At 41.8% G+C, this 21,261-nt stretch overlaps 2 protein-coding genes across 3 annotated transcripts; both read right to left on the bottom strand.

Annotated features, from left to right (window-relative positions):
- Positions 1-45: 45 nt before the first annotated feature.
- On the bottom strand, positions 46-13,622 carry CCZ1 (CCZ1 homolog, vacuolar protein trafficking and biogenesis associated). Of its 2 annotated transcripts, XM_048961894.1 has the most exons (15): positions 13,372-13,588; positions 11,735-11,832; positions 11,513-11,606; positions 11,339-11,413; positions 10,917-10,964; positions 10,317-10,400; positions 8,207-8,382; positions 7,729-7,810; positions 6,614-6,675; positions 5,798-5,909; positions 4,850-4,883; positions 4,381-4,498; positions 2,716-2,874; positions 1,527-1,654; positions 46-397 (listed from the first exon to the last, which is right to left on the bottom strand). In XM_048961894.1, exons 1-15 carry the CDS (start codon positions 13,471-13,473, stop codon positions 342-344), a joined length of 1,428 nt encoding a protein of 475 aa, XP_048817851.1. In that variant the 5' UTR covers positions 13,474-13,588; the 3' UTR covers positions 46-341. The 2 variants fall into 2 exon arrangements, with proteins under 2 accessions (XP_048817851.1, XP_048817850.1); XM_048961893.1 differs by lacking the exon at positions 11,735-11,832 and having other exon boundaries at positions 13,372-13,622.
- A 3,646-nt stretch (positions 13,623-17,268) lies between these two features.
- Positions 17,269-19,724, bottom strand: LOC125700764 (parvalbumin, thymic CPV3). The gene is made up of 4 exons (XM_048961907.1): positions 19,664-19,724; positions 19,159-19,291; positions 18,625-18,734; positions 17,269-17,294 (listed from the first exon to the last, which is right to left on the bottom strand). Exons 1-4 carry the CDS (start codon positions 19,722-19,724, stop codon positions 17,269-17,271), a joined length of 330 nt encoding a protein of 109 aa, XP_048817864.1.
- Between the last annotated feature and the right edge of the window lie 1,537 nt (positions 19,725-21,261).

Below are 21,261 nucleotides of genomic sequence, written 5' to 3'. Positions count from 1 at the left end.
GTCCTGCTTGTTTTATGCAAATCAGCAAGAGATCAAAAGATGCCCTTAAAAGTGTAACAATTATTAGCTGTATTTTATTTGCCAGTAAAATATTCACATAACATCAGAATGGAATGGTACAGGTGAATTCAGACTGGTTTTTAATTTGTTTGCACATACATAAACTTCTTTAAAATCTAGAAATTTCATGATCAGTTTACAGATTTTAGTAGAAATTTTGATTCTTACAAAGCAAGTATTGCTTTACTATTGTCCTTATTCCAGTCAATAATATGACTAATAACTTTTCATGTTGAACAAGTGTCTGACATTGACATCTTTATAAATCAGTCCTCTGCAGATCAATCCAAGAAGAAAATATTATTAAATTGTGTTGCACAAAGTTTCTTCACTTCTTCTGTAAAACAAAGAAACCCCACATTAAAAAAAATTACATTTTAAAGGGACCTATGCAAGAACCAGGGCTAGCATCAAGTAGAATATAATTAAATAGACAAAAAACAAACAAACAACCACAAACAAAATTCTGCTGTCGACATTTTTTGTTGCTGTTTTCAGTAAGAGAAAGCTGAGTCAAGTCAGAAATTTCAGTCTGTCTGAAAGAGGAGCTGTAAGTGGCAGAAGTGTAGATGAGGAGGAGTTGGCTGGACCATCTGTCTTGTCAAACCTCCACACTGCAACAGCAGAATACCTAGCTTCCACACCAGGAAGAATATCGTAAGATACACTTTTCAGAGGAAGGAGGGATTGCTGGAGTCTGTTACAATAAATCAGGTCAGCAGAGCTTTTTGCAGTTTGGCAGACAGTGGTGCAGGGGTAGCAGTACTTCGTGGATTTATAAGGCACACAAAGAAACATGTGCTGTTCCTGCACTACAGATTTGATCCTGAAGAACAACAGTCAGATTAATCATGCAACCAGCTTCTCTTCCTAAAATTTAGATTGTGTTTTTCTTTTTAAGACGAAAGCATAAACTGATTAATTCTTTCCCATCATCCCTGTGACAGTACTGCCTCTTATTAAAACACACAGTCCCAAAATTGCCATACTTGTCCTACTCAAACTACTCCTCCTAAAAATGAATCTGTTTAAAAGCTTACTGCCACTTCCTGCTGATTTGCCCTGTAAGAGTAAATCACTCTTTAAATAGCATTAAAAATAGACAATAACTGAATGAATACCAATGACAGGAGAGACGTGATGTATAAATAACCTACTAGTAGATCACTGACAAAAGTCAGATATGGCAGTTTTCAACTAATACACTTCATTAATTGTTCCTCAGCTTCATAGGGTACTTCTCTATTTCCAAGGAGGAAGAATAACTGATTAAATATTTGGCAGGCATGCTTAAATGATGCTATTTTTTTGTAGCTGATGGAAGGCAGACTAAAACAGAAGTTGTCCTTGTCCTGCCTGTTGTAGATCACTGTCTCTAGGTTTTTGGATCAGATGGATTTTATTATTTTTCCACAGACAGATATTTTAGTAGTAACTACTTAAAGGTAATAAAAACCAACCCTTACCGTTAACTTCAATCAGGTTTGCATTTTTTTGATTCAAAATAACATACAATTCTCGTTGGTCAGACTTTTTCCCAACTACCCAGTAATCACTCATTGCCTTCACAATAATTTCCTCATCTTCATCAACTCTGAAAGAAGTTGCAGAAAGTAAAGGGGATGGCAAACTGATTTTCAACAATTTTCAGTACAAATGATTACAAATAATGTCCTGATTTGTTGTGTCTGTGTAGCATCAGAGTACTAACTTGATAATTCAATAATTCATCAATCCAAGATGAAAACTTCACAAATGAGCTGTGCAGAATGATTTAGTCGCTGAAGGACACAGATCTTAATTTTCTGCTGGCCAACCACTCTGCTGCTCTGAAGAAAACATCTGTCTTCCAGGAAGTCCAGGAACACTTCAAACATTGTTTTGTTACCATGACCAGAGTACAGGTGGATATGCTGTGCGCAAGTAGTTCTCTCACATCAAGTTGTTAAACCTACAACTCAACCATGCTGAAGAACTAGGTCTGTTACACGAGGCTGTCACAAACCCAGTACTTCTGTAGTATGCAGTTTTTTGATTTAAAGGAAAATGAAAAACTTGAAAAACTAAAGTTGGACAATTGCTAGTTCCTGGATAGAACTACGGCCATCACAGTCATTCTGTAGTGAAAGGAACGTCTCTTCACCATGAAATAGGTAGGAAGATACAACTTACAGAAAGCTAGTTACATTTTCTAGGAGCAGTACTGTAATAACTGCAAGGTTTGTATTCCATCTATTGCCCACTCCCTAAAAGCAGCCAGCTGTTTCAGAGGAGCATGTGATACAATAGGCTGAAGCAGGTTTCCCTGTTCTTTATTCTACTTAGCCTGAAATTAGCCAGACCTGTGTGCAGAAGCACTAGATAAAGCTTCAGGTTTCTTACAGTTTCTCTAAAGCTTCAACGAGATGAGATTTGCTAATATAGCACAGAGGCCCTGGTCCTTTACCTACATTCTTTTTTTCTAAAGAACAAGAACAGTTTATGTATGACACACTACCTCTATCCACCACAAAATATACAGGAAGACCAGCACAATAAAGTCTATCATACAAAGCTATGAAAGTCATCCAGGTCAAAAAGGCATGGAAGCTTCACAAATGAAAAAAAATTAATTGACAGAAGGACTTAAAAGAGTATTTCATAGTCGAGCATTACCTAGAGAAGTCACTGTTGATGTCACCCAGAATCTTCATGAGGTCAGGATGTACAGATGCAAGTGATACACTGGGTGTTTTCCTCATGTGAATGGTACTCTTCTCTGCAAGGTTCATGTGATTGAAGTAGATGAACTTAAACTGAGGCTCCTTCTCAGCCCTAGGAAGATTCAGGAAAAGCAAGTGACTTGCAAATACTGCCACGGTGCCTAAACACAAGACTCAGAGAGAACAGCTGTCAGCCAGCCAGCGTAAAACTGAGACATCCTGAAATTATTTTCACATTAAAGACAGCAAGTAAGACTTATGGCAAAATCAAACTTCATTTCAACACTTAAATGAGAAAATAAAATGAAACAAATCAGTTTTTCCTCTTCTTGGGCTACTTGGACACACTGCAGTCTGACAGCCTGGTTCCATGTACAGCAGTATTTTGTTCCATGTACAGCAACTTTCTTACAGGCTGCTTTTTCTCCACTGTTTTGTTTCCTTGCCACATCAGCTTAGATTGGTTTTTAACCAGAAGCTTAGTCTTTAAACTGTCGAATTGGGAATCTTCTACTCACCTAATTTTTCTACCATAAAAAGAAAGAACTCTGCCTTGATCAATGCAAATAAATATTCCATCATCAGTGGTGTGGCCAGGTGAGACTATTTTCAAACTCCTGCTTTTGTTATTCTTTTCCATTTCCTCTTTTATTACAGTAATATAACATCTGTCACTTACAGCTTCTGTAGGAGCCATAAGAAATTTAAATGGGCAAAAACTGGCTATAGCAAGTGGTACTACAAGCCATGTATTATTCAGCACGAAGGAGATACCCCGCTGACACCAGTCACCTTAGCAAACAACTAGATACACTTTCTCTCTGTCACTCCAATGAATTAGTTTCAAGAAACTGTATCATGTTTTCAGGACATCATGGCATTAAACTTTAAAAAAGTTAAAGCAGCCAAGGCAGCACCAGGTAACATAAAAAGACCCCCATGTAGTCTGGGAAAGCAGAAGTCAAATGAAATGAAGGTAAGAAAGGAGGTGGGCACAGAGCCAGCAGCACTTTCTTTTCTCTTTCTTTTCTTTAAGAAGCTCAATGTTGTAATTGCCCAGGGCCATCTGTGATCTTCAAGAGATTCAGTCTTGCTCAAGAAAAGTTGGGAAGTATAAACTGAAGTTAAGGTTTTCCAGGAACTGCTGCTTTTCTATTTCAGCACACAGGGAGATGGATGGTAAAAATGCAGACTTAAGTTTTTTATCTTCTAAACATATCAGCTAGTTTCATGTTCACATATGAAAGAAGCACTTGTACCTGAATAATCAGTTAACAGCTTGGGAATGAGGTGGCAGAATCTTAATTATTATCTTAATGTTTACATGATTTTTTTGCAGCAGCTCTGCATATAGAGGAAGAAGGTTTCAGCTACACAATGAACATTTATTCCTGTAGAAATAACGTGCATGTTATTACTTCAGGAAGACTTGAATGTGCAACAACAAGGACTTTATAAATGCTTAAGATACAGAAGGGTAGATAAACGTTTAAGACACACAGCTAACCCAGTGCTTTCAACATTTAGGAACAGGTTGCTATTATATAAGCAGTCCAATAAGCCTAGTTTTTAACCAACTAATACAGGACTACGACAGAAGCAGAAATGTGGTACAAACCCTGATATTCTCTTGTTGATGTTGTATTGCTCACATATGTCTGATGCTAACACAGTGAGCTGAGGCCCAACAATGCTGTCCAGTTTACGGCAAAACTCCAGTGTGGGTGGAATTGATGCTAAGATGGTAAAGAAAAGGGAGAAGTGAGATTCTCTTCCAACTGTAGACAGGGTACAGTTTCTGTAGTTGCTTTCCTTAAACATCACTGGAAGCCCTAGGACCAATTTATCTTTTAATTATACTCACGCACTGTGCAAATCATCTGTAAATTAACTTTAAGCAACACTTAGTCATTTTATTGTGTAAACTGAATTACCAGTGGAGCAAAATCAAAAGATCGATAAAAAGCACTCAGGAAGTAGAAACTCACATAAGAAATTAACTTGAGTGTTTTTCAAGAGTAAAACAAGTTTTATGCACTTTGGATTAACTGTGTTTCACTTTAGAAATGACACCTGCAGGTGCTTACCATCAATCATAAAGCAGACAGCTGCACTCATGGCCTGGAACAAAAAGAAAAGTTAAAAACATTTACAGCAGGTTACTGCAGCCACCTCAAAGAAATGGCAGTGCTTCAGGGACGCATTGGTCAACCAGGTTGTAAAAAATTACTGGTTACTACAACTTCACCCAGTTTAAAGGTAACCATCACGCAATCACCCCTAACACAGGAGTGTTACAGTCTTAAACCCTGCGTATGGGAACCGTTGAGTCCTGGCCTGCACCACTGATGGAGCACCTGGGGAAAAGACCGGTCGGGTCTGGGAGCACAGGTGAAGGCAATTCACCTGTGGGACAGGAAGAGGTCAGCCTGCCTGCAGCTCTCTCAGACCTCATTGCAGGGCTGACTGGCCCTGGGGAAGGATTTCTTCCTGGAGATCCCTCCTTGGTGAAGCTTTCCCTGTGAACCTCGAACCTTCAGATACAGGTGAGCAATCTTCTTCCATTCCTTGCCTTTTAGCATCTTTCTATTGTGTCAATCCTTTTGTCACTACACCTCTGGTGTAATGCCTTTCCCATCATACTGATCTGTCCAACTGCTGTACCCTGTAAACTGCACTGAGAGTTAAATAGGAGAAATGTAAGATGTATTAATAAATGCATTCTATGCAAGGACATATCTGCTAGGAACTTCTCCCCACCAATTAACACAATATAAAGATAAGTATGAAATCACAAGGTTGAAGACTGATATTTTGTTTTGATAAAATGTTATTTTAGGAAGGTACAGAAGAGAGGAAGAGAGGATTCAGGTTTTAAAGCTTCTTGCTCAAAATTCCAAACAGTTTTCTGTCTCTTTAGTCTGGTCCTATGAATTCATGTCTATATGCAATTCACAAGTATTTCATATCACTGGCTTCCTCACTGTATATAGATTCTTAGCTTTGATGAGTAATTGCAGAGAAAAATGCAATACCTTATAAACAATTAGATGAAGCTCTTCATACGTGTCATCAGTGTTAACAAATATTTTGGGGAATCTGCATTTTGCTTCTGGATCGTTAAGATTTAAGGGTCCAGTAAGAAACCTATAAAATAATTTAACAGTTAGATGTGATGCATTCCTGTATTTCAGTTTTTCTAATTTAAGAGATGTTTGTGAAGTTAGCAACTACTTGCATCTTTGAATGGATCTGAAGACAGTGAGTACTGAGCTATCCAGAGAAGCACAGAGCCCTTTTTCACTGCTACTGGGAAAGCCTGCATCCTTTGCTTTCCACCAGTAGCTTTAAGTAGAACAGTGATGTACTACAGAAACTTAACTTTGAGGGGAAGGCCAGGAGAGCTCGTGCCATTGCTTCAGTCCCTATAGAATACACTATATCAGACAAAAGGAACTACAATATTAAAAGAAAGCTGGTCCAAATCCACAGTTGTTCACATCTTGCCCAGTTGCTTACATGCCCTCCCTGGCACGCTGAGTTCAGTATCATTAGAAACGTGCACCTCTGTCTCAAGTGCCTGACTGAAAGGAGGTGTCTGGAGTGCTGCCAGAACTCTTCATGCAGTACATTAACAACAGTGGAGAAGAAAAGGCTTAATTACTGTGACTGCATACTACTTTTTTTCTTTTCTTTTTTTTTTTTTTTTAACATCCAGAGGTTAGGTTTCACTCAGCACTGACTGCTGTGCGGCCTGTGGAATAAACTTCATGTGGAGATAAGTTCCTTCCTCTCAAACATTTTGCCCTTGAGGGAAGCAGCAGTAGATGGAGACAGTAATTAAGAGCTACCTTCCGTAATGTTGTAGATTTCCTGGCATTTCAGCCCGTATTGGAGAATCTCTTCCTGCTAACTGAAGCAAAAAGGAACAAGAAAAAACAGTTTAGAGGTATTTCCTGCTAATGTGTTGTGGACTGTCTTCAAATCATACCAAAACAAACCATTTGCAGAAAAATAGCAGTTGGCTAAGGTGCAAGAGTTGCTGACAGGGCATTCAGACTTTGCATTTATTAATTTTTAAATGTACTTTATAGAGCTCTGCCAGGAGGGGAGGGATAGGAAGGGCAGCTAACTCCTTGTGGTTTGAATGGCATTTCACACTGAAACAAACACCACAAGTCCAATGTTTTCTTCTTGAAAAGCTTGCTAAAAGCCACAGAAGCTTGCTTTTCAGTTATAGGAGGTGAAGAGGTTCTGCCAATAAGGCTGGAAGACTTTAAAAATTCACTTCAAGCAGTTTGAAACTTCAATTCACCAAGCCCTGAGCTGCTAGACAAAGACTCAGAGGTCAATTAGGAGTTCCTAAGATACTGTATGTCAAAATTGCTGTATTTGATCAACAATGCATTAACTACAAAACAACACACTCAATTACCTTAAAAAATCTTACAAGTGTTATGTGCAATAACACTGCATGTCTCTGGTAGACCCAAAGGCATGTTTTTAAATCATTTCATTTTAAAATAATACTTGCATCAAAATGCTCATTTCTTATGATAACAGAAGCATGTGAGAAGAGCAGTAAGACACATCTCAGTCCCACTTTCTGTTAGTTATAAGATTCAGTTCTACTTCAGCAGCTTGTAGGCTTTATTGAGGATGTTGGCTGTGAATACCCAGCATCTTCTTTGAAGTTTGAGCAGGTATCCACTGGTGCTACAAGCAGTCATTAGGTATCAGCATTTAGGAAAGCCCCTGTCAGTATTCAAAGTATCAGCAGAATTCTGATATACTGTAATTGATAGGTGCAAACATTACTGACTTCAGTTGAGTGTCCCAAAAGCAACAATTCTCAGATATTCCTAAACTGAAATTTAAGGTGAGGAAGGGAGAAGAGATGCTTCTCTTTTATATTTTAGACTTCAGTGCTACAGGATACACAAAAAATAAATCCAGTGTATCATACCTCAGGCTCCATGTGTCTTGGGAACAGAGATGTTGTGAGATACTTGTACAGAATTCTCATATCGTCTTGTTCCAGTCCACTCCTAAAGCACAGGGAGATGGAAAAATGCAAATTGTTTGTCATGTGGTTCCCAGGTCACATTTTCCCCCTAATCACAACCCAGGCAGCAGAACAGAACTGGGGTGGGTAGCAACATTTCAGTGTCTGGGTAGATTAAGTCTCAAAATATTCATTTTATTTAAAATGTTATTTCCTAAATTCAAAACATCTCCAAGTTTGCTGTAAAATGGAGTCATTTCTGTCTGCTACTAAACCACATTCAGTGTCATAATTATGTAACTTAAGCACAGAGTAGAGTTGTTCTGTGAAACTTGAAAAAACAAAATGCTTAGCTGGAAGTGAAGCACAGTGCCTGAGCAGCTTTGCCATGCCAGTAAGTACCCCCAGATCCCACAGAATAAATTAGTGAAGTACCTACCAGATCAGCTGATCATTGTAGAGAAATGCAGTATATTTGACTATGTTTAGGCTTTCTTCCATCCTATTAATAAATGACTGAATTTTCAAGTAAGTCATTTTATCCAGTGGAAAGAAGCTGATTCCACAAAATACATCCAGCAGATCACAAGACTGTAAGTGCAGTGTCTGCAAGTACTAAGAGAATAATTGCATTGTTTTTGAGAATTCAGAAAGCTTCCAATGTGTCGATTTAAATGACAAATTTGAATCGAATCCCCTGTAATCTAAGCTAAGGACCCCAAAAAACTTTCAGTTCTGCTTGTGCAAAGTTTTTCTTTATGTGTCAACACGATTCCAAGTCTCAGCTTACTAATATTTCATTAGCTGGCTTTTAAGGCCAGTTCAAGATCCTTTGAGAGGATAAGAAAGCACAGCCTTTCATACCAGTGTTCCATTTCAGAAGTTACTGTAAAAATTAACAGATTAGCTTGTGCCATGCAAAGGAGATCATTTTCTTTCCTGATAGTGCATTTAAAATCTCTGGGTAAAGCTTACAATCTGCCCAGCATCCTGGTGTGTGCAAGATAAGTTTGCCCATGGCTCCCTCTACAGTCATTTCACATTACCAAAAAAATCACCTTGCTCCTCAGAGCAGCACATATTGCTATGATAACAGAGCAGTAGGAAAACATCAACAGAAATTAGATTCATATACACAGGACAGAATAGCAAAAGTTATTTCTTATATCAAGTGATTACAGACATCTTTGTCTATCTGGTATAAAAAAAAAAGCTGCATTTAACCAACCACAGACACACAGCACTGCTCAGATCAATCTGTCCATCTTAGCAGAACAGTTCTCTTAAAGTTCATGCATTTCTAAATCAGGTGAGAACATTTTTGATCACATTTACATATCCCACAGTACATGCAGATAGCATGACAAGTTTTTGTCACAGTTTAAATCTCATTTTCTTTCAGTTTGATGGCATGCTTGGTCTGCATTGAGTGTTTGGCCAATTAATTCAATAGGCTCACAGCAGAACATCTGCATGAAAGTTCTTTCTAAGCATTCCTTATTCCCCAGGAGAAGGAGAAATATTTTTTCCCTTGGGCTTCTTGGTTACACAAATCTCAGTGCCTACTCTTGTATCTTCAGTAGGAACTTAAAAAGGAAAGTAATATTTTTAGATTAAAATCTATTGCTTCTCTTCTTGCCATACTCTATTTTTGAATTTAGTCTAGAAAATGTAGAAGGTTTATCCAATGTCAAGGTTTATCCTAGGCCTTACTTTAGTCTTGCAAAAAAACCCCAAACATGCAGACAGACAAAACTCCAAGATAAAACAACAACCCACACAGAGAACAATTTTTAAATACCAGTTTAAAATGACTACTCTCCACCTTTATGAGAGCTATCAATAGTCAGATGTCTGTGATGCTCAGACACTGCTGACAGCAGTCCTCAGCTTCCTTCTGTGCAACAGACACACGGATGCCACCTTCTAGAGTCAGCCTGATGAAACTTTTCACGTTGGAAGTCTTGCTAGATGTGACTATTTGGAAGTCACATGAATAATATTTGATTGACTTCCTGCTCAGAAATAGGTTTTGCTTTCCATCTTTTTGCTCAAGTGTTTGCTTTTCAAAGTTGAAGCTGAATACTGAAGACAAGTAATAAACAAGGCTTATTTTCCGAAACCTTATCAGGCATCACTACTGATACCACAAAGGAAAACAAATTAGTGAAGTATCACCACTACCCATTACTTCACAGTACTGTGGGACCTGAATGTCTGTGCACGTAGGCTGTAGAATTGCTATCTCCAGATATTTTCAAGAGCCAAGTTGGATGGGGCCGTGGGCAATCTGTTCTAGTATCACATCTGGAGGTTGGTAGCCCTGCCTGTGGGTTGGAACTTGATGATTCTTGGGGTCCCTTCCAACCCAAGCCCTTCTATGATTCTATCTTAGTAGCAAGCAGGAAGTATTTGGAAAAAGTGAGTAAGCAGACTTGGTGTTGTTGCTGCATCTCTCCTGCTGTGCTTGCATTACAATCTCACTGAAGCCATGCAGGGAAGATGTTGGATTTTATTCCCAGTGAACATCATACTCTGTGTGTTCTTACCCGATGGAAGAATTTCTCTAGTCTCTCCTTTAAAACTTTTACACCTCCATCTTCCATTGCTTTCAGAAACGTGCCATTGAAAAGCTAGTGGTTAAAAGAAGTCAGTCAGTTGTGTAGGTGCTTTAATTTCTTGCAACTCAACAGTAAAGCTCATGTTCCTCACTATTTCAATGCTGCATAGATCCAAATGTACCCTTTTATTGGGAAAGTCTTTCTGATTTGCAGTCTAGATATATATAGTAGCAGAGTCAGAATTAAAGTATTCTCTATTAGTAGTAAAGTTACTTATCTGTGTTGCTTAAGCATCTTATTTTCTAAAAGCCATATTGATGGCCTTTATTCAGTACTGAATACTGAATAACCATAGATAGTATCTAATACCATCAACATCAAGTGGACTTGACAGAAATGAGAGGGCTCTTATTTCTACAGTAAGCTAATGAACTAATGCTGGCAACTGCAACAGTTGACTTTTTTCCTCCAGCACCACAGTAACAGCTTCAGGAAGAGAGCAGCCAGCAACAGTGAGCTTGCACATCCAGATGGTATCATGAGGATTTCCTCCACTGCCCAGAAGAGCCTGCGTGTTATTAACCCTACCTTGTACATGCTGTAGCACTGCTGCAGGACTGAACTATAAACCTTGTCCTGGAGAAAACAGAGCAAGGCATTAGAGCAAGCAGAGGTAGTATTTCAAATATTTTGGCTGAGCTGCACATAAATGTTTTCAAAGAGCAGGCACGTGCACAGATCAGTGAAACTGATCTCTGGAAATGCACACAGCATTTCCAGTCAGCATACAGAAATTACTTTATACCTCTAAGCTATGAAAGTGAGTCACCTCACATTTAGGATCAAAAGCATTAACTCACACATCTTGTCAGTTACAAATACTGCATTTCCTGAAGGCCAATGGTTAATCTTATCAAGAAGAAAACAACGTGGGTACTTCTGATGGTACTTTAAAATGCAATATAACTGATGAAAAATGGGAGGAGGAAAGAAAAAGAGTTCAGTATTACCAGCAATTCTTCTTCCTGGTATTCATAAACTGGCTTTCCATCTTTGTGTTTTTCTATTATGGGATTTCGTACAACCTAGAAAATGGAGCAGGCTGGCATTAGACAATGCAGAATGCATTGAGAACATTCTGATACAACGTTTTAGAAATATGCATATATCATGTGCATAAGTACCATGACCATCCAGAAGTTCTCTTCAGGTTCATGGAAAAACTGCCTGTTCTTCTGTGTATGCAGGGATTTTGCAGGTTTTGTTGGACTAAAGGTCCTGGAAAGAAAGCACGTATGTAGATAGAGGTACTTATGTATGCATGCAAAAAGAAAACCTGCACGATTGGGAAGTTTAAAACATACTGTTTGCACTAATACAACAAGCCACACAGTCAGACTTTATACCTTGTGAATTGCACTATAGCTTCACATAGTCCCACATTTCTAATTTTTTCATTCTTTTCTACTTCATTTGGGTGATAGAAGAGAATCTTCTTCTCTTCCTAAAATTTGAAATAAGAAGGAAATCAAAATACATTTTAACAGAATCAAGGTTAAAAAATATGCAGCTCACAGTTTGATTGCTTTTTAGTCCTATCTCTTAATCTTTTAGGTAGAATTCTATCTCGTACCTAAACAAACTTCCACAGTAACAAATGAAAGGCATAATTAAGCACACTTAAACAGTCAGCCCAAGACATTTCAAAAAGGTTTATAAATTCCAAGGCTATTTGAATCATAGGACATAACCACAGCCAGTTCAAAGCAAGGCTAGTTTCAAAGCCAGATCAAAGCATGGCCAGCTTCAGAGCTAGCTCCAACTGCCCAGGGCCAGTCAAGTTCTGAACATCTTCAAGGCTGGAGATTCCACAGCCTTTCTGGGATCTGTTCTGGTGTTTGATCGTTTCAATGTGAAGAATTTCTTCTGGCTCATCACAAGTTCCCTTGCTGCAACTTCTTCTATTGCCTCCCATTGTTTCCCTGTGCATCTTCAAGAACCTGGTCTGTTCTCTCTATAACCACCTCTGAGCCAGGAGAAATCAGCTATCAAGTTCCTTCCAACGTGCTGTTCTTCAGGCTGCACGGTCTCAGTTCGCTGGGGGTCTCCTTGTATATCACACACTGCAGCCCCCTGACCAACCCGGTGGCCCTTCATCTTCCAGTTTGTCAATATTTTTCCTACTCTGGGAAGTCCCAAAGGATCTCCATGCTCACAAACAGGGTAAGCAATCGCTTTGTCTGGCTGCCAATACACTCTCACAGCACAGGACGCCATCCATTTGCACAAGAGCACACTGCTGATTCATATGCAACCTGCTGCTCACTGGGACTCCCTGCTCCCATTCTGCAAAGCTCCTTTCCAACTAGGCAGCCCCCGGCCTGTCGTGCTGCACGAGGCAGCTCTGCCCCACTCGTAGCTCTCTGCATTTGCCTTTGCTGACCTTTGGGAGGTTTCTGCTCGCCCAAACCCCCACCTTGCCGAGCGTCCCTCTGAGCAGCTCCCTCAGTTCTGGGATTTGGTGAGGAAGCATTCAGCCTCATTACTGGGTCATTAATAAATACACAGTGCGTGAGGATGCAGCCTTGTGCCAAAACACTTCTGAAAGTGAAGACAGTCACATGAACCCTGCAATTTTATCACCTAAAAACTTAATTGCTTACTAAAATTAAAGGCGACAGTAGCATGAAAACGCTGCTGGCAATAACTTGGATTATGCCAAGTTTTCTAGTAAGTTACAGCGCGATGGATAAAGTTATCATCCCTGACACAGCACCAACAGCTCAGCCCTCGGCCGCAGTATTTCACTGGCTGCCCTGAGACGGCCCCGGCTGCCGTCCCCCCCGGAGCGGACGCAGAACGGAGCCGCGCTGCCCCCGCCGCCTTTGTTCGCGGGGCTCCGCGGGGCGAGGCGCCAACCCGGTGGGTACGCACTGCCGGACGGCTTCGGAGCCGGGCGGTCGAGCCCAGCCGCCTCGGGGCCCTCTGCGGAGACGGGCCGAGCCGCTCCTCTCCCCCTCGGCTCTCCCCACCCCTCCGGTACCTCTCCCTCTTTGGGCCCCAGCTTGGGGTTGTAGATAAAGAAACTGAGCAGGGTCGGAGCGAGCTGCTTCTCCTGGCCGCCGCCCGCCGCCGCCGTCGCCATCCCGAACCGGAAGCGAGCGCGCCTGTGGCCGGCCGCCGCCACAAACCATCGGGGAGCAGCCCGCGGCCCTCCGCCGGCACCGGCCGGGAGCACTTCCGCCTTCCTCCCTCCTCCCCGGAAGCGCACGGCGCCATCCCGGAAGTGCTCCCGGGCCCGGCGTGGGTCTCTCTCCACAGCGCCCCCAGCGGCGGGGCGGGGCTCCGTCGCTTCGTGCTTTCCTGTGAACTTCCAGATCCAACCGAAGCAAATTTCGGTGCGAATTTAGAAGTAGAGCCAGCTAGGTAAGACGTGCGTCACCGCCCTGCACAGGTATGCGGCTGGGAACTTGCAGAAATCAGTGTCGCGTTGATGAAATGAATTCCTGCATGGGGCAAAAGACGTAACGTGCCACGTGGTCTCGTAGGGAAGGTGTGGCAGGAAGCGCTCTCACATCGTGCCGGGCTGAGTGTGAAACAAACGGGCATTTTTGCCACGTGTTCGTTTTCCGCGGTTGTCACCGCTTGTCGCCATCCCGCCTTCACACGTCCTTTAACGCCGTCCCACCGCGCGGCATCCTACGGCGGGCGGCACAAAACGGAGGGGCGGCGCGGGGCGGCGAGCTGCCGGCCTCACGCGGGGTGGAGCACGCGAAGCGGCACGAGCCCGGCTCGAGCCCGGTGCGCACGTGCAGCCCGAAGCCGCGGTGCAGAGCTCAGCGCCGCCGGGCCGCGGCTTGACGCGGGCGGGGCGGCAGCAGCAGGGTTCGGGGGCTGTGCTATGCTGTGCTGTGCTGGGGTTGCCTTTGGGCGCGCTCAGCTCTTGGCGGAGCGGAGCTGCTGCCCGTGGACAGGAGGACCGAGTGCTGTCATACACGAAATGTCCGGGCTGTGTGCGGGCGGTGGCTGCCCTTACTGTAAGCTCTGACGGCACTCTGGTGTTCTGAGCCGAGCATCCCTCGGAAAGGAATGGATGCACCTGTAGCGATTGCTAAAATACAGCGCTGCTCACTGCAATCCCAGCTGCGACGTGATACTGGTCTCGGTGTGGGTATTTGTGGTAATCTACAAAGAGTAAGTGATAATAGATTCAATTAATTTAAATTATTACATCTCTAATGAACAAATTAACAGGGCAGGAGGAAACTTCAATTGAGGTTCCAGTTTCATGCCATCTTCTTAATTGTACATGCAGTAACACCACACCTTCACATTTGCAAAGTGACATCGAATCACCCTGAGTTTGAAATGTGATTCCTAGCCCATGATGATGTAAAATTAAACTGCTGCATAAGTACATGGATGTTTGACAGAGAACAACCCTGGCATCAAGAGACAAATACTTAAGAACTTTATTATTGCTTTCCAGTTATTACTAAAAAAGAAAAAAAGAACATGTAGCCATACTCTGTTGAGCCTGTTTGTAGGTACTGTACTGAGCATTTCCATCAGCTGCATAGTAGCAGACTTAACAAAAAGATACAGTATAAATCACTGTGGGTATTGGAACTGACAGCTGTGAATAAGTACAGCTGACAGCTCAAATAGCAGCTCCATTGGCAGTATGTGGTCTAAATGTGTTAACAAATGTGTAGACTCAGCAGTTTGGGATTAGTTTAGCAAATAAATTACAAAACAGCACTGTGATCCAGCAAAAAGCACAATGCCTGCATATCCCTGTGCTGTGCCCCTTGTTAATACGTGCCAGGCCCTGCAGCTCTGTGTGGGGATCCTGCCTCTTCCCAAGAGAGTCATTCATCTCCCCCACATTTGTTCTTAGTGCGATTTCAAGGAATGCGAGCAGCTGTTGGAGCATCACAGTGAGTGGAGATGGTTTAATAATGGTTGTGTGTGTTTTGCAGGCTCAGGGGTTTCATAGTGGAAGGCAGTAACTTTGTACTGGCTCTGGCTGCGGTTAAGAATACAGTCACTGAATAGCAGTACAAATGTACTTTCATGTGGAACTCGAGATTATGAATGTTTTGCTTTATTTCTTGTGTTTAACAGGAATGCCCAGCACTTGCTAGTAGCCCAGGTCTGTAGTATGCATGAAAGAAAAGCTCGTAAGACAGGATGAGGAAAAGGCTAGACAGGTAATAGGATGTCAGCTCTGAAGATGAATTACAGCAGTACATCAGTTATTTCCCTCTTTTCTCTTGACTGATCCTAAGTTTTGTAGGTCAGAAGTCTTACAGGAACCTTTCATGCAGGGAACTGGCAAATGTTCTGCTTTCTGGAAAATGAGGAGGGTGCTAATTTCACTGATCGATCTGTTTTGGATCAGGGCACTGTGTGAATCTTCTGTCCACCTTCTGTTCAGCAGCCTGCCCCAGCAAGGTGTTGCATCTCAGAGGAGAATAACAGAGCTGTCCTTTGCCCATGTGTTTCTTTGTCTAGGTCTGCAGTGCGAGGGCTGAGATGTTGTACAGAGAGTACAGAACAACAGCGACTGGAAAAAAATTATTTGGCATGCATTTTCCTGCTTAATGTAATCTGGTTAGTCAAGGTCAGGACATTTAATTGTCAGTGAAACGGAGAGTGGTTTGTTTGTTGCCTACATGTGAACTAGTCCAAGACTCTTCTGTCATCAGACTGATTGCATTGCCAAGAACAAACTTTATTTCTTGTGAATCTCCTGTGACATCCATCTTGTGCTAGGAGAACCTCCGTGGGTCAGATCCTTACCTTGTGCCTTTAAGGCCTCCATACTCCAGTGAGTTATGCCGAGTGAGAATGTTTCTTAAGAAATATATTTCTTAATCTTAAGAGATACTGTTCAAATTCAGTGTTATTTTTTTAATCAGTTTACATCAGTGTTACTTTTGCACAATAATAGCAAAAATGTCACAACCATATTAAATTTTCAGGTGTCTTGGATATCCCAGTGTACAAAGAACTAAATTAAACTGAATTAAAATGTTCTGAAATGAGACAAAAATTCTATTTGTAACCATCAGGTGTTTGGAATGGTAGAGCAATATGTACGTGTGTAGAGCAGCAGACAATTCTTGGCCAGTTCTGCAGTACTTGGCTCCCTAACGAGTAATGGCAGCGGAGAAGGCATTAGGATGAATCAGTATAGAGTCTGTTTGTGGTTCTGTCTGGTGTCTTCATGCTAAGAAAAGGAGAAATTTGGTGTACCTCAGTGCTTTTGCTTCAATAACGAGCACAGCTGAGCCCAAGATGAATTTCTCCACTACTGTTATGTTATGCACGTAAGATACAAGTTGGGAGGGGGAAGAGGGCCTGGTATGTTTGCTGAAGATCCGATAACCAAGTCCTGTTTAGTATTTTTTTTCCCTGCACTTTCACTAGTATTTATAGAGCCTTCAGAGATGAAAACAAAGCAGTCAATTCTGAGTGTTGTCGTTTGCAGGAAAGGGAGAAATGCATCAAAACTGCAGCAATGCTGAAGCATTCCAGCTTAATCCAGAGAGCTCACTGTTGACAGAACGCCCACTGGCGTCAATCACAGCCATATATGAGGCTCTGATGAGATCAAGGTCTTTGAGAGATTATCATTTTTCATTTAAGAATCGAAACGTTTCAGTTTAGTGGTCAGAAAAACAGACACGAGCACAGTATGTGATTAAATTTTATTGGGTATTTTTAAGGGAAATTTCTGGGAAAGCAGAATTTAGAACAGAGTTAATGGTCCACACGATGAAAAAAAAAACAACAGTGTTTCATTATGTTTCTAATGCAGTGAGTAAATAACAGCCACTACCAAGAGAAATGCAGAAGGGACTGCTGATTTTCAGGGTTTGCAGTTTCTCTTCAGATTCATCCCAATTCTGTCCTATTCGGTCATTCTGAACCTTTAAGACTGCACCATTTCCTGAAATTCTGTGGGGGAAAAAAGGAATATTTACAATAGAAATACTAAAATAAAATAATTGGGAATAAAAGATTAATGGCTTATCGAGAGATTTAGAATAGAGATGAATGGAAAACAATGTCTTGGTTTGTGATCAGAAGGAAAGAAATATACAGAAGAAACATTTCCTAAATTTCCTGTTAGGCAAATAAATGTAGTTAAGCAACAGATGAAAAGACAGTGGTTTGTTGACAGTTACGTTATAGGGAGTAATGAAGTGTTTGAGGTGGTTTTAGTCCTGTGCTCAATAATGATTTGGAGCAAAAATAAAGCAATGGCTAATGTAGAATTTGAGTAAGAAGTGAAAACCTTAATCAGGAGTTCTAAAAGTCAGTCTCTGAGTCTTATTACTGTTTGTAGTGCTTCAGCAGCTGACAAGGGGACATTATTTGGAAGGTCTTTTCATTGGCTTCTGTGCATCGAGTCCCAGAAAGGCTCTATTAAGATACAGATTGCTTCATAAATCATGTGTGTTTATTCTGGCGCGTTTCCTAAGGAGCTGTATTCAATTCCTTGCCAAGAAGGAAGCAGCAGCTCCCAGCTCCTGGTGCAGGCAGTGGTTCCTCTGCTCTGCCCTTATAGCTCTCCTGGAGGGGCAGCTTGCTTCCCACATGGGGCTGCTGCCCTGGGCTCCTGGCCTGTTTGGTGAGCCTGTTTGGTAATCCGTGAAGTGTGGATTTAGGAGATGGGGAGGTTTCTGTGCCGAGCAGCCATTCATCTGCACAGCATTTCCTTGGAGTGGGTGCAGTGAGCTGCTTCCTAAAGGAGCCGTTCCTCATCTGATGGGTGATTTCCATCAGCATGCACAGAGCCTCTGGGGTAGGGACACTCAGTTATTCTGTTCTCCTTACACAAAACTGAAGGTGAGTGCAATGCAGTGAGCTCCTGTGCGCTGCGGGCAGCACTTCTGTGGGGGACACTGCTGGAGGTGAGCGGATGGCGGTGCTGCTGGTTCTTTGCCCTGGTGTGTGCTGCTACGTGTGATGCTCCTGCTGCATTACTTCAGAGTAGGTGGGAGGAGAAACAGAGATCTGTTCCTTTTAAGCAGCTGGAAATTTATAGCGAGTGGCAATGACAAGGATCCTTAGGGCAGCCAGGTGTTGCTTTTGTTGTTTTTTTTTACTTGCTCATGCATAAGGAGTTACAGAGATGAACCTGTACCATCAGGGACTGTTTCTGACACAGGTCAGTACTGGAGGGCTTTAAGCAAAGTCACTCAAGGAATCTTAATGAACCACCAACGTATAAGGGAATTGCAAATAACTTAGAAGCTTCTTCTGTTTATATAGAATTTAATACCTTCAGCCCCAATCTTGCCATCCCCGTCATGGTCTGCAGCTGCCAGGAAAGTCTTGGTTTCAGAGGCGGTTAGCACTCTTGCTCCACACTCAAACCTCTGAAGGAAATACCTGGGAGGAAAGCACCCTTTGTTATGATTGTTTTTGCCGGCTGTGTGACAAAAAGCTAAAAGGTAAAAAGGCAACTATCTGTAAACAAAGATTTGCCATGGTAGCCAAGTCCTCCAAACGCTACTTTGTTTGATGAGCTACATCTTCCCTGTGTGCAGTTCTGTTCTGTGAGTCCAGACCTGCTGCACTGGATTCTGCTGCTACCAGAGACCAGCCCCAGGAGGTTAAGGAGAAGGGTGAGCATCTCTTGCTTTGCTCTTTAGCTATGGGGGTTATCTACTCAAATGCACCGCTGACAATCTGCTGAGGGTTTTACCAATGTTTAGCATAACCTGAGGCATCCCTTTACAGAAAAGTTTTAGAAAGAAAGAAGTGCTGATTTTTGGATAGTCTCTTACTAGTCAAGGTAACAGAAAATCCTTACTTGAGCTCATCTTCCTCAATAAAGCCACTTTGATCATTGTCGAGAATCCGGAAGATCTCCTTGAGCTGGCTACTACTCTTTTTAGACATCCCACTGATCTGAAAGAATTTTTTGGGACTAAAGGAATCTGGAGCTGAAAATAAATTAATAAATATATTAACCCCAGACCTCTGTGTTCACTGTCCCTAGATGGTCTGAGGACGCTGCTTCATTACAGTTTAATTGTTCCAAACATGAACAGTATGTAAAGGCTGACAGGAGATGGCTGTTACACCCTGCACAGCACCCTGCCGCACACCAGGGGAAGCCACGTGGGAATGGGATACAGACTCAGACCACCCCCAATGTAAAGATCTCCTGAACAAATACATACTGTGGCAGCTACAGGAGAGACTACAGAAGTCTGATTATGTGTGTGCTTGTTCAGTATTCCTTTGGGGCTGAATTAGACTTGCAGTGTGTTGCAGAAAATAGTACATTTTTAGCAAGTTAATTGTTTTCTCACCTTGGCAGTCCCGCAGAGCAGCAGCAATATCAGAAGGGCTTAGAATGTCTGTGAGGCTCATTTTAAACCTGTTAAAAAGTGTATTGCAATAACATTTATGAAATGCAAATGCACATTAGAACCATTTTTTCTGTGGCTTAAGCAATGTATGACTAACAAGACTTCCAAGGGCAGACGAGTCCAATCGATCAGTCTGAAATTGCTGCTGTTACTCAGTAAATTAGAAGATTTAGTACAGTGCTTCTTTACAAATAGCAATGCTGGAATATAGCTTTTAATGAGATGGATTACAGAAATAATGTTGTGAGTTGATGATCAATCTTTTAACCTATTTTGTATCTACTACTTGCATGCTGCTGAAGTACATCCTGTTCTTTAACTCAGTATTACCATCAGTCTAATAGGCAGTCTTACTGGAATGCAAGGCATTGGATGATACCAATAACAGCATAGGCAGTGGGAAAAATAAGCCAAGAAGGTTTTTTTGTCTTCTCCCCCAAGAGCTCTGAAGTATAAAAAGAAATCAGATACTTATCTATGAGAGGTCCGTCCGCACAGAATGCCAGGAGTTCAGCTCAGAATCTTACGATGGTTATTGTACTTACTACCAGTGCAGCTCTGCACATCAATTTCATTTAGTTCATCTCAAGTCACCTGCTCACCTTTATGGTTTTCTCAGCTAGGCCAAGGAAAAATAGCTGAGGAGATACCAGGCAAAGTAGTCTTGTTGGCTCTGGCTGTCACTCTGACTTATAAAGGATTCAAAAGGTGACAATAACCAGTACTTGGGTTACTGCTTCATGGATCAAATGTTTGATTTGAGACCTAGCTCAAGTTTCTTCCTTAACTAATTAAACTTCTCTTCCTATTTATATCCTAAGATAACGCCGACAAGAACAGTGTTTTTAATAAATCCACTTGTGCTTAATTAAGTACAACTCTGCCATCAAAACATAGCCTTTCAGGCCCCAGGCGTGCTAAAGATTTTCAGTTAACCCCTGGACCTTGGGGCTGCTCACTGCAAGAAGACTCCAGCAGTCAAACCCTTGTGGAAAGAAACTAGTTTGGTTTCCTTAAGCCTGTTCATCCTTTGGAGGGTGTAGATGAAGGTGGGGATGAGAGATCCCAGGTGACAATTTGCCATTCTGACAATGATAACTTGTCAGTACGGAGGAGGAAACCGGTGTAATTTAGGGGGATCTGTCTCCTGTAAGCTTCATTTCCTGACCCTGTTCTGCACTGCTCTACCCAGGCAGGGACAGAACAGAAGCCCATGCTTCCGTGGGCAGCAGAACTCAGGAACTCGGTCATCTCCTTGTGTCTGTTCCTTGGAAGGCTACGTATAACCAGATGGCCTACTTAATAATTTATTTTGAATATTTTAAATTACACAGAATCAGTAACAGACTTACTTGGAATTGCAGGAATCATCTATTGGAGATAGATATACGTGCAGTTTGCAACATGCACTCACTCTATTTCCCTACTGAGAAATTGAAGTTGCAGGTGTGTAGTAGTGGATTTTTTTTGTTCACATGTATTCCCTAATTTTAGAGGAAAAACATTAAAGCTGGGAACAGTGGGTATTTCCTTCTCAG

Source organism: Lagopus muta, chromosome 15 (genome assembly GCF_023343835.1).
Source record: "Lagopus muta isolate bLagMut1 chromosome 15, bLagMut1 primary, whole genome shotgun sequence".
Lineage (NCBI taxonomy): Eukaryota > Metazoa > Chordata > Aves > Galliformes > Phasianidae > Lagopus > Lagopus muta.
The sequence above is the reverse complement of the archived record's forward strand: the minus strand, read 5'-3'. Positions and strand labels throughout refer to the sequence as shown.

What these genes read in the sequence shown, in the direction of transcription:
- CCZ1 (XM_048961893.1), bottom strand. Translation starts at nt 13,607, where the DNA reads ATGGCGCCGTGCGCTTCCGGGGAGGAGGGAGGAAGGCGGAAGTGCTCC. An exon ending in CAAGACACATGGAGCCTGAG is followed by an intron (nt 6,676 to 7,728) that starts GTATGATACACT and finishes TTTTTGCTTCAG; the next exon opens with TTAGCAGGAAGAGATTCTCC. An exon ending in AAACCTGATTGAAGTTAACG is followed by an intron (nt 398 to 1,526) that starts GTAAGGGTTGGT and finishes TTTGTTTTACAG; the next exon opens with AAGAAGTGAAGAAACTTTGT.
- LOC125700764 (XM_048961907.1), bottom strand. Translation starts at nt 19,724, where the DNA reads ATGAGCCTCACAGACATTCTAAGCCCTTCTGATATTGCTGCTGCTCTG. An exon ending in TGCTCTGCGGGACTGCCAAG is followed by an intron (nt 19,292 to 19,663) that starts GTGAGAAAACAA and finishes ATTTATTTTCAG; the next exon opens with CTCCAGATTCCTTTAGTCCC. An exon ending in ATTGAGGAAGATGAGCTCAA is followed by an intron (nt 18,735 to 19,158) that starts GTAAGGATTTTC and finishes CTTTCCTCCCAG; the next exon opens with GTATTTCCTTCAGAGGTTTG.